A 12,616-nucleotide genomic window follows, 5' to 3' on the forward strand; every position below is an offset into this window, starting at 1 on the left:
CAAGATGCAAAGATGTTCTGAAATTCTTCCAGATAGATGTGTTAAAAGGGAGTGGGAGAGGTCGAACACCTCTCCAGTTGTTTTTCTTCTCTCTGCCCCAGGTCCTCAAATTAATTCAGTCTCCGGGCTCCGTGGTTCTTCACCTGGAGCACTGTAACCGTCTCATAAACACCACCCTGTCTTTGCTTTTGTTAGGTTTGTATTCTTTCCCAAACACCTGCCAGAGTGGTGTTTCTAAAATGGAGATCTGGTCACCCTGCCTTGTGCCTAAAATCCCTCAGTGATTTCCTGTTGTCCGGGCAAGGTCTGCATGTCCCCCACGGTCTGGCCTCTGCCTCTTTCTCCAACTCCATCTTCCTTTGCCCAGCCATACCAAGCCACTTAAATTTCTCAGATGCCCTGTGCGTTCTCTTTCCTTGTCTTCAAACCTGTGTTCTTTGCTATGATGTTTTCCCCCAGCATTTCTTTGCTTAGCTACTTGCTTCAGGTGTTACCTCGCCCAGGCTGGGTTCCTGTCCCCTGCCGTCACTCGGCAGTGCTCCCAGGCTGTGTTTGGTGCTCTTCTGTGGACATCTGTAGTGCCCTGTACTTACTCCAGTCATTGTGCTTACACTCTCGTCTTGCATTTATGTATCTTTCATCTCACTAGATAATGAGCTGTTTGAGGCCAGTGTCTGAGTGGTATTTGTTTTTCCCAATGCTTAGAGCAGGACCTGGATAATAAAGAGGAGTAAATAAATCTTCACTGGGTAGATTATTGAAAATTAATGAATAATTCTTCAGCACATGTGAAATGATTGAAGTGTGTGTGTGTGAGAGAGAGAGAGAGAGAGAGAGAGAGAGAGAGAGAGAGTGTGCGTGCGCATGCGCTCAGGGATTTATCAGGTGATTATGCCAGGCCATGTTCTAGATCCTGGGGAAACACAAGCGCACAAGACACATAAGAACCCTTGCCCTTTTGGGACTTACATTCCATTGAGGAAAGGACACCATCAACAAAATAAGTAAATACAATATATACTCTGTGAAATGGGGGTAAGAGCTATGAAAACAAAAAGCAAAGAAGAGTAAGCAGCACGCGCGTGTGCGTGTGTGGAGAGCACAATTTAAACAGGCTCAGGAGAGGCCTCAATTCAGAAAGTGACTTTTGACAGGACAAAAAGACGAGGGCAGAGCCAGGAGGATGGGAGGGGAAGAGCCTTCCAAACAAAGGGAATAGCATGACGAAAGTACTGAAGCATCCCTGCACCCATCCTGCATACTGTGGCAGTTTTTCACAAAGTATTTGAGATAGTATTGAAATTTTACTCTATAAAACTCAGAGCTTTGAAGAGTTGCCTGACCCCAGATGGAAAGGATAGAAATTCAGTCTGTGACCAGACCTCATTGTGACAGCAGGGTCTCCTCTGTCCAGCTAAAAAGTGTCAAAAGGCGTGTGGGGGGGGGGGGGGGGGGCAGTAGCAGCAAGGGTCTGGCCTATGGGAATTTTCAGTGGACGCTAGAAAGATCAGACTAACCCTGAGAAGGCACTGGCTGTCTTAAAGTACCTCTCCCATTTATTCTGTCACTTGATCCTTTGAGCAAGCCCATTTTGCAGAAGATAAGACTCGGAGAAATCCAGTTACTCGCTCCAGGTTGCCCTGGTGGAAAGTGACATCCTGTCACTTAAAGCTCCTGATTCTAGGCTTTACCTGCTTTTTGCTTGCACCAGAGCGGTTTCTGGCGTGCAGTCTAATGAGTCAGTCGCTGCGGGAAGCTCCGCTGTGGCTACAGGTGAACTCTAAACTCCTTTGTGTGACGGAGACGACCCTCCCTGAGCTGACTGGCTCTTCGTTACCCCGCCAGCACGATCCTGACGCTAGCTCTTTTGAAGTTTATGTTTTAGCTGTTCAGAATTTATATTTCTCTGCATTTAACATCCTTTTTCACACCTCTGTGCCTGTGCAGATGTAATTTCCCCGCTTGAAGTGCCTCCTTCTTCCCACTCTCAGCAGATAAGTCTGACTCAAAAGAGCCTCCTGTGTGGAGCCTTCTCTGCCTCTGAGCACACACGGGTCCCTTCCATGTCTCACTGCTCTAGCGTGGACGCCCCGCGAGCAGTTCTTCCGTGGTACTGTAGGTGACACACAGCTGCCCCCTCTCCTTGTGGTAGGGCAGGGACCCCATCTCTCTCCGAGTCCCCGGGACCTCACCCATCGTAGTGGCTCGGTGGGTGTTTATCGGCACAGGAATAGCTTCAGGAGGCATTTCAGCTGCCGTGGGTCAGGGCGGCCTTCAGGCCCGAGTTCTCCGGCTTGAAGTTCCCGCTCTCTTCGGTTTGAAGGAATTGCGGATGGAAACAGTAGCTGTGTGTTTTAAGTACATAGAGTTTTCCACTGGCAACAGGGCGGCTCATTGTTGGAGTCTTTTCAGCATCTTCCTTTGCATAAAACAACACTGCTGAGTTTGGAATTAAATATAACAAACTCCCAATGAGTCATCGTAGAAATTGGAATCAAAGTGGTTTCGATTTGTGGCCTACACATAACAGCACTCAGTGAAGCTAGCTTTCCCTCACTCGCCACTTCAGCTCGTTTCAATTTTCAGTCCTCAGGAATTCTCCTTCTCCCCGCCCCTCCCCAACCCGAGTTCTGAGCTGCGGGATGATTACTAGGTTCGAATACAGGTACTGAGAGAATTTGTGGGGTTATTTCTGACAAAAGGCCTGTGCACCCTAATGGAAGCACTATCCTAAGCCTGCCAGCACAGGCTCCTAGGGCTTTTCTAGATCATTTTTGGAGCAGCCCACCTTACCTCAACTCTTCTTTTTAGGGACCTATAGTAACAATTGACAAATGGTCAGCTGGAGAGAGTTTTCTCTCCTTGTGTTTGTCCTGATTGACTTGTTTTTATGTTTAAGAAATAACACATATGTGGCCACAAAACTCAAACGATGAAAATGGTATACAGCAGAAAGTCAGTGGTTCCCTTTTGTTTCCTTCCAGACATGGTGTATGGATATACGTATTTATGGAAACGTTTTTTATACAAATGTGAATATACCCACTGTTAGGTACCTTGATTTTGTTTGCATTTATACCTTACCTTTATAATTATTGTAAATGCATCTGTGTAAGTGTGATCTTGCTAGCATTTTTTTTAAAGTTTCAGAAGATAAAATCAGTTAAAAATGGAAACATGCCCTTCAGTTTTATATGCTAGAGAAGCAAACCCAGCAGGGGATGAAATTCAAAACTTTATGGTAGACCATTTCTAAATGTGGTTTTTTTAAGCTACTAATTGAAAATACTAAGTAGAAAATTATCTCAAGCAAATAACAACCCTAGAGGGGAAACGCACCACCTGTTTAAAACTTTCCAACCAATATTACCAAGAAATGGAGACTATTAAACTGGAATGGATTTATTACCTCTACTAGTAAGCAGTAGATTAAGTCATCGAGCATTCTGTAGCCATGAATGTTTATGCATATTTTGTTTTTACAGGGATTTGACCATATTCTTTAAAGAAATCATATTTTATTCACCCCCTGAAGAACTGTGTTGCCAAATTCGGGGAAAAATTTAGAATAATTTAATTCTCCACACTTTTCCGTTTAAAATTTTTGATGCCTTTTTATGTGGTTATTTTTGCAGCCTGTGATGTTTTGCAATATCACATTGAATGCCAAATATGAGAGATTCTGAGGCTACCTGTAAAGTCCTTCAAAAGCTTCTTAGAAGCTAAAAGCTTTCATATGCTTGGGTCACATCATTGGACTTAGTTGGGAGAAGAGGGAGGGCTCTGTCTACACACACACAAACAGCGATTTGCGATGTGAGTTCGGGTGTAGAACATTTGTGGGGACCTGTCAGCAGCATAAGGAGTGCGGTAGGTGAGAATCAAGAGGCTTGACTCACTTCCTTGCTGTCAGCCCCCAGCCGAGGATGTCTGCGGTGCAGATTGGCATATCTGCGATGGGAACCATGGTCTCCTGTGCACATTGCTGGGCCGGTGTGAGGGTCAAATGACATTCGTGCCAGAGTGCTTAGACGCTTGAATGCGTGAAATAACGTGTCGGGGTGAGTGGGGGGATGCTTTGGAATATTTTGAGAGAAATTGTGGTAAGCTCAGGGGAAGAATGGTGATTAAAATTTAAATCAAATTTTGGAAGTAATCACGACCAGTGAAGTTCCTTGAGGAAGAGAGAGAGGTAGTAATGCTAATGGTAAGAAGATAATTTACATAGAGGGCTAGAACTTACAACATGCTAATCCATCTAGCCTCGTTTAATCTTTATGGGGGCTCCATAAAGAAGAAATTGCTTCCATTTTAATAATGGAAAAGCCGAGGCTCAGGGGAGAAGAACCAGTAACCCAGGTTATTTGATGCCTATTCCTGTGGTTTTTTACCCATATCTGATTTCCTTTTTCTTAGAAGCCTTTGTGAGTTGTCCCTTCTCATTAGTATTACGTTTTACACAATCAGTTGAAGTACTGAAAACCTTTCTGTACATTTAACAGAGATTTGATGATCCATAAGCTTGAAGACACTTGGAAGTCATCATCAGAGGGTTAATAGTATGCCCCTACTGTCACCACCTTATTAAGACAGAATTTTAAACAAGGTATATTTATGTCAAGGGGTTTAACAGAAAATGGTGTTCTAAACTCTCTCTGTTGTCATTAGAGAATTAAGAACCGAAAGACTTGAAGATACAGCTCGAATCAGGTATTTAGTTGAACACCTACCATTGTGTGTCCTCTATGGTCGCTTGTGTTTACACATGTGTATACATGTATAAAAGGGTTGTGAGGGAGAATGTACCTATGTGTAAAAAAAAAAAAAAAAAAAAAGCCAATCTGGATGTAATAACAAATGACAGCATTAAGTCCATCAGTGACAGTTGATCGTTTGTAAAAGGACTCTGGTGCCATGACTTTGTCACATTCGGGGGGAGCTGTGTATACTCTGGTCTCGTCAGGATCCTTACAATTTCAAGAGATCCCCTCCCCTGCATGCCAAATGTACAAGGATGGTTTTGGGGAGGCATTATGCTCGGGAGTCACATGCCACACCACCACTCAACCCAGCGGCCTTGGTCAAGTTTCTCACCTCCCAATGCCTCTGTAAAAACAGATGGTACTAGCAGACTGGTCCCACCGAATGGTTAGTTTTAAGTGAGATTCACTTCACGTATGTTTAGCTCTGTGCCTGTCTCCATACCGAAGACTTTTAGGTCTCCAATACTGAAAAATATTAGGTGTTTGTTCTTAAATATTTCTTAGAAAAGCGAACACATTTGATGTATAAAGAACATGAAATAAAAATTCCAGAGTGGCTAGATAATTTCTACTTAGTAAAAGAAATTACAGTTGTTTAAACTATGAAGGAATGTACTGACTGCAATTCATTGGTCTAAAATTGTACTTTTAACCAAGAAATCTGCTCTGAATATTTAGTGGAGGCATACATGAGGAAAGGTGTGGAACTTCCCCAATTCCACACCTGGAGGGATGTACAAGGATTTGTTTTATTTTTATGATTGAATTCCTCTACATTCATGGGATTTTAGCCTGAGAAAGGCGATCCTCTGGTGATGTTCCTTTGTTATACATCTGAAGAAGCTGAGCCTCAGAAGAGTCCAGAGAGGAGTAATTGCTCCCTGCACTCTGCCACTCCCTGGCACTCTGGGTTTGTGACTCGGCAATGGTGGGTATATGCAGATGCCTTCTGTGAATTGCTTATGTGCCCATCTTTGCCAGCCACTGCTTCTTAATTGCTTGCGAGTAAGCCCTGGGCCCAGTTTGCTTTCTTATAATGATAGAGAAAGAGCACTTTAACATACCTTATTTATCTGTGCCTCTTAGCAAACCATCAGGACGGTGTGCGCATTGAGTCCTATGGTGAGGAAGTGGGGATCTGAAATAACTTGCCCCAAATTGCATCCCTACTGACTGAGGGACCTGGAATAGAAGGACTATTGACTTTAAAACCACTGCTACCTGGGCACCCGGGTGGCTCAGTCGGTTAATCATCCAACTCCTGATTTCAGTTCAGGTCACGATCTCGTGGTTTGTGGGTTCGAGCCCCACGTCGGGCTCCATGCTGACAGCGAGGAGCCTGCGAGGAGCCTGTTTGGGATTCTCTCTCTCTCTCTCTCTCTCTCTCCCTCTCCCTCTCCCTCTCCCTCTCCCTCTCCCTCTCCCTCTCCCTCTCCCTCTCCCTCTCTCCCTCCCTCCCTGCCACTCCCTCTCTTGCACATGCCCACAATCTCTGTCTCTCTCTCTCAAAATAAATAAATAAACAAAAGCCACTACTGCCGTTCATCGTCTTTCCCTTTTACCCCGTACCTGATTTGTGCAAGAGAGGCTACTGCGCTCTGGAAAAGACAAATTCACGAAATACTCGTGGTCTCTGCCATAATTTAATAAGCTATAATGTAATATAAGAAAAAGCAGTGTAAATTGTAAATTTGAATTAGTGTTAAAGTGTAAGAGAATAGAAAGCAGGAGGCGTTATGCTATTGAGGTCAAGTGAAAAGTATGCAGGCCGCTCCCCCCATACAGGTGCCAAATCCTTGAGATGCCAGGAAACAAAGTGAAAAATGAATGTGGAGACAAGACCTGTGGGAGAAGCCTTGAGAGAATGGAACCGGTTGACTCCACGAGCAGGCGTGGGAGCCACAGCCTGGTAGAGAGGGGCTCGGAGAGCCCGATGGCGGGATGCTCGTAGCCTCTCCTCCAAATGCAGCGGAGCGGGCAAGTGCAGACCCAGGGCTTTGGTCCGAAACCGCCGGGTCAGAGCGTCTGTGGGGGAAAAGCTGTCCTTTGGTGGTGAGCATGGGTTTGCTGGCAGGGTGTAGGATCGGGGCACAAGGTGACAGGCCACGACGGGAGAGTTGTGCCGCCCTGAAACCCGATCATTGGAGATGCGCTCTTGCTCTCTTCTGCTGCGAGGCCAGAAAGTGCTGACAGGGTGAGGCTGGGAAAACAGGCAAGGACGGTGCCCACCTGGGGGCGGGGACAGAGCAGGTGTGGATGGGCTCGCTGGCCCTGGAGCAGTGGCCCTGTGCCGCGTGACTTCAGGGCCGGCTGAGCCCTTGCTGCGTGATTCAGGGTGCTGCCCCGAGGCTTCAGCCCTTGAGCGGAAAGGGGGTGGGGCTCGATGGCAGCTGTGGAGGCGGTACTAAGTGCTGAGGCGTGGGATCCCCTTTGTCTAAATCCACTGCCAGAAACACCATCCATATGCAGCCGATTCCCAAATCTCTTCTAATTGCAGTTAGATTTGCTTTATTCCTGCCATCTTTCCGTCAGGTCTTAGCTCCCCAGGCCTTAGCGCATATTGAACCCTCACTGCACTTTGTCTCCCTAGATTTTCCTGGCGTTTTCACTGCTGATACCGGAGTGGTTAGTCTAGGCATTAAATCTTCCAAGAAGACTTCCTCTGAATTCCCACAGAACCCTGTGCTTACCTGTATTGTACCATTTTACAATTATTTGCTTGATTGTCTCTCTCCAGAGACTGCATCCCTAGAGGAGAGGGTCATATCTTCTCACTGGCACATAATAGGTGCACAAGAAATATTTGTTGAATGAATGAAAGATGGCCTCATAGCTTACTTTGAAGAGTGAGTTTTCAAACCCAGGCCTTTTGACTTGAGACTTAATCTGTGGTTTATGCAACAGGACCGAGTGTGTGCATAGAGGTAGGGAAAAAAACATTGACTTTTTCTCAAATCCACCTACCGGAACCCGAGAAGATTTCTCTAATTGGTTTTTATCGGTTCTCTCAGAATGTTTCCTAATAGGATCAAGAGAGAAATGTCAGGCTAGGTTTGGTAATACAGACTCGACGTTGACAAATCTCCTGTGTACCTCAGAATAATGGCGTACACGTTAGAAATGCTGACAGCTTACTATAATTAGGTGTGTTTCTAAGAACCAAAGATAGATTCTGAAGTTTTTTCCCCTAATTTGCTTATATTAAAATATATACCATGTCTTCCTAGGAATTGAGGGATCGAATTACTGTTGTTCAAGTATTAGGCTCCCTATTAAACAATTCCAAAATCATAGCTGAGCCACTTTTGCTTCGTTGACACACCCTGACCAACTTTAATGTAAATAAATGTGGCCAGTTCATCACTTATTTTTCTTTCCTGCTGGCTGTCAGATTCCAGGTTTTGTTCTCTTTGAGTAATTTTTTTGTTGTTAGAGAAGCTGTAAAGAATTATAGAGCAATATCCCACTGAGCTCCAAATTGAGCAGAAGAAAAATTGGTTGGATGCTCTCTTATGCAACTAGAAGTGTTTTGTGATTTTAGGAACAGGGATGGGTTCCCCCTCCCCCCAACTTATCCCTGGAGAAAACACTCTTCTACTTAGCTGTCTTGGCATTTAGAGTGGCATTACTGAGCTGCATCTTAGTTATTGAGAACACTTACATGGTCCAAAGAAAATTGAAGATGACAATTACTTCAGGGTGAATTATTATAAATGATCAGGTAATTTGGCCCCCAATCTAACGTAGGGTGATGAGAGTTGAAAAAGCAAATGTACATTATTTTTTCAACGGGTGGAGATTTTTAAGGTGGAAGAACAGAGCAGGCGTCCAGAAAACTCCTTCTGGACTCCTTTCTGTGTCTTGTCTCTCTGGTCTGCAAAGTTCACTGGCTCCCCCACTGATTTCTCAGGGTGGCTGTGAGCCTTCACTGATTTCTCAGGGTGGCTGTGAGCCTTCACTGATTTCTCAGGGTGGCTGTGAGCCTTGATAAAATGGCAGCAGGGGAAGAGGCAAACAGGTTGCCCAGGAGACGTGGTCGTCTTGTTGTTATTTTATTTTGTTTTTGTTGTTGCTGTTTTTGTTACAGGCTGATCCCAAGGAGCTCATCAAGATGGTCACCAGGCATGTGACTCGATACGGACACGACGCCTGGCCAGAGGACCTGGTTTCACTGACCAAGCAGTTACACTACTACAACGAACGTCTCCTGGATTTCACGCAGGCCCAGATCCTTCAGGGCCTCCGGAAGGGTGTGGATGTACAGCGGTTTACGGCAGATGACCAGTATAAAAGGGAAACTATCCTTGGTTTGGCAGAGTAAGGGATACCTTTGTCTCCTAAAGGGTTGGATTTAAAGCCTAAAAGAACAGGTTGAATGGTCAGGACACTGTCCTTTGAAGGTTTACATCTGTGGTTGTTATAAATAGGACTTTCCTTCTTCCTGGGGTGTGATGGACACGTGGCTGTTCCCAGTTGGATCAGTTGATGGCAGACAAAGTTTTAAACCTGCAGATTTAAATAATAAGCGTGGGAATTATTTAAAAGTTTCCCATGATTTGGCTAGCCCAATACCAACATTCTTACCATGTTAACGGGGTGAGGGTATGACCGGCATAAAAAATGTGAAGCTTATTATAGACGTTTAAAAAGATTGCCTGTTATTCCTGGAAGTCTCACTGCAAACTAGGGGGCAGTTTAATTTCCCCCGTGTGTTGAGAATGAGATGTTGTTTGACTGAGTACCGGGGGAAGGACCCAGAGTCTAGATTCAGGGCACCTGTATCTGTCATGGGTTTCCAGAGGAAGGAGAGCTGACCAGGTAGGCCCAGCAGTCTCTCTTGGTGGAAGCCAGTAGCACCTGCCACTTTTCCCTTTGTCGCTTACCCCTTCCAGCAGCAAGCCCCATGTGAGATGGCAGTACAGGTTAAGGCCCAGTGAGAAGCATTTCTTCGGAGGCGTGGGATGCCCCTTGGTTTTAATACTGGTCTCCATTTTTTTTTTAGCTGAGATCAAATGAGAATTAGTTACATGTCAGAAGGTGGGAAAGTGGAAAAAAACAAAAAAAGAAAAAAATACAAATTAAAAAAAGAAAGCGGGAAAGCGTGTTCACCCATAATGGTTATTAAGTAGAGTTGTTTTGTTCTTAACATCACAATTTGTGGAGCACTTCCCATGGGCAAGGAGCTGTGTTAGGTGCTCTATAAAGCTTATTTTGTAAATCTCTTTTACTCCTCGAACATAATAACCCTGTGGCGTAAAATGGTATTTCCATTTTATAGCTGAAGAACGTGAGACTCGGGAGTGTGAGGTAACTGGCCCAAGTTTACATAGGTGGTAAGGATCATCACCGTGATATTAATCTTGGCCTTGGTCTCTCAATTATCAAAGCCATCCCATCTTCACAACGCCCTGTGCCCCCCCCGCCCCCCGCCCACTCCCTACCCCCGATGCACGGTTGTATTCCCAGGCAAGCGAGGCCTGCAATGCAGTCTAGGCTTCCAGCCTTTGAAGCTAAGGTTAAATTGTGCCTATATTTAGTGATTATTCTTCCTTCCTGCTACATTACTTTAAAATAACAAATGTAGCCCTGGTTATGGTTGTAGTATATGCTATTTTTCGTTATTATTATTTAAACCTCTAAGAAAGTGGCAAAGTACCCTTGGCACTCTGTAATAACTTTATATGAGCCCAAGCTTCTTTCCTACCATAAGCACCCCAAATTTTCTTTAAAGTTTATTTGTATTTATCTTGATAGAGATAGAGAGAGCAAGCGGGGGAGGGGCAAAGAGAGAGGGAGACAGAATACCACGAAGCCTCTGCATTGTGAGCACAGAGCCCAATGCGGGACTCAGACTCACGGGCTGTGAGATCATGATCTGAGCCAAAATCAAGAGTCGGACACTTAACCGACTGAGCCACCCAGGCACCCCCCGCCCCAAATTCTCTTTAGAGTAAGGCAGGGAATAGACAGATCAAAGAAAAGATAGTAAGAACAGCCTGTAGTGGGATTTAGTTAAGAGAAATGTGGAATAGTTTTTTCTCTCCTCCTCTGTTCTCCTGGAGGTTCACAATGTCATGGAGCCGTTTAATGTCTAATTTGAAAGTGACTGAAGGGGTCACTTAATCCAGCCTCCTCACTTTCGGAAGAGGGATCTGAGAACCAGAGAACTTTAAAGAGTTGTTCGAGGTCACACAGCCCAGGGGTGAGACTCGGCTTCCCGTTGCCAAGTCCAGTGGGCTTCTCCTCCGGGCATTTGGTAATCCTGGGTGCCACCCATGCTCATGGTTTCTTAGAAGAAGGTTATTATGCAGAATGCAGTTAGGAGGTAAGGCATGTCTTAACATCATCTGTTACATTTTGCTGGGGTTTTTGTCCTTTACTTTCTTTTGTAAGTATCCAGGATGCTATTTGAAGTGTGTCCTAGAGGACAAATACATGCTTTTGACAAACATACCATAGAACCTTCTCCACAATTTGTTACCTAGAAAAATATCCAACATTCTCTGAACGGCTTGTTTAAAATGTCAGAGTGGGTGTGGCGTTTTTGAGTTCGCAGTTCCGATTTGGAGGCGGGCATTCAGTGTGTTACAAAAATCCTTGACGCGTCTGCTTCCTCCTGTTCTGCAGCCCCCCCTCCGCCCCCTCACTGTACACAGCGTGACCAGTCTTCGTTTTCTTGCGAATCGTGCATCCATTTTGATGGCACTGGCCTTCTATAAGTGCCTTTTATCCGTCCTTTATTGCCCATGTATCTTAGATAATAGGTTTCGGTGCTTCGTTGGGCTAACCTGGAGGAGGGCACACAGAGCTTGGCTTCTTCCCACCTTTCTCAGGTGATGAAGGTACCGGTACCTAGTGAGCACATTCCTGGGGTCAGGCACTGTGTCAGACTCCCCTCAGAGAAAGGATGAATTGCTAATGGTCGCTATTCTCAAGGGTTTCTCATTCCATAGAGTATACTCAGTAAATACTTGAAGAAATTTTTGATCGGCAATGACCTAGTACTTCACGCAGTGACAGACTTATTCCAGCCCTGGGCCTGTGTTTTACAGTCCACATACACAGAGTGGTTTTTACATTTTTAAAGGTTTGTGGAAAAACAAGAATTTAAAAAAATAATAAAAAGAAGAATTTTCTACAGAGACCGTATGGCCGCGAAGCCTAAAAGATTTACCGTCTTGCTGTTCACAGAAGATGTTTACCAACTGTGGGCTAATCAAACATAGAAGTAAACGTCCTGTTTTTCTCAGTTAGCATGTATATAGTCTTAGCAATATCCCTTAATAAGAACAGATATTTCATTTCTGTTCCTGTGGTTCTGTCCACCAATCTTCCAAACGAGAATTTCATCCTTAGAATTTCTCTGTTTCTGGGAAATAGAGGTGCTGCCGTAGTCTTTGCAGAATGGCCTTCATGGTGGGTGCTGGGGCCCAGAATTCTTCATAAACCTACAAGGTCTCAAGTCTGGTGACCCCATGCGCTGGTTTAAACCTTCCTCTGGCTCTCCACTGCCGGTAGGATAAGGTGCAGGTCCCTTGGCAGGAACACCTCCTGCCCCACCCCCCATGCCTTCTCTCTCAGAAGCCCTCTGGCTCTTCTCTCGTAACTACCTTCCCTCAGTTCTGCTTTTTTATCCTCCAGGCTTCAGCTCAAATTGGTCACTCCCTCATCTCTGCTGTCAGTATTTGAAGTCCTCTGGGAGCCCCCCCTCCCCCCCTCCCCCCCCCCCCCCCCCCGTTGTATTTGGTTCCTGGTTGACATCTCACATCCTCCACTAGGCTGTGAGTTCCTCAAGAAATGTCTTGTTTGTCTTTGTGTCCCACGGAGCTAGCACAATACCTGATACAGTCTGG

The 12,616-nt window shown here is 45.1% G+C and overlaps 1 protein-coding gene across 3 annotated transcripts in view; it reads left to right on the forward strand.

Moving 5' to 3' along the window:
• NBAS (NBAS subunit of NRZ tethering complex) overlaps positions 1–12,616 on the forward strand; it is a 339,328-nt gene that overhangs the window by 227,550 nt on the left and 99,162 nt on the right. For all 3 annotated transcript variants that reach the window (XM_047852270.1, XM_047852271.1, XM_047852272.1), the window contains exon 41: positions 8,851–9,080. In XM_047852270.1, the coding sequence (XP_047708226.1) occupies positions 8,851–9,080 (230 nt within the window). The remainder of the gene's footprint in view (positions 1–8,850; positions 9,081–12,616) is intronic.

Source organism: Prionailurus viverrinus, chromosome A3 (genome assembly GCF_022837055.1).
Source record: "Prionailurus viverrinus isolate Anna chromosome A3, UM_Priviv_1.0, whole genome shotgun sequence".
In the NCBI taxonomy this organism is placed as follows: Eukaryota; Metazoa; Chordata; class Mammalia; order Carnivora; family Felidae; genus Prionailurus; species Prionailurus viverrinus.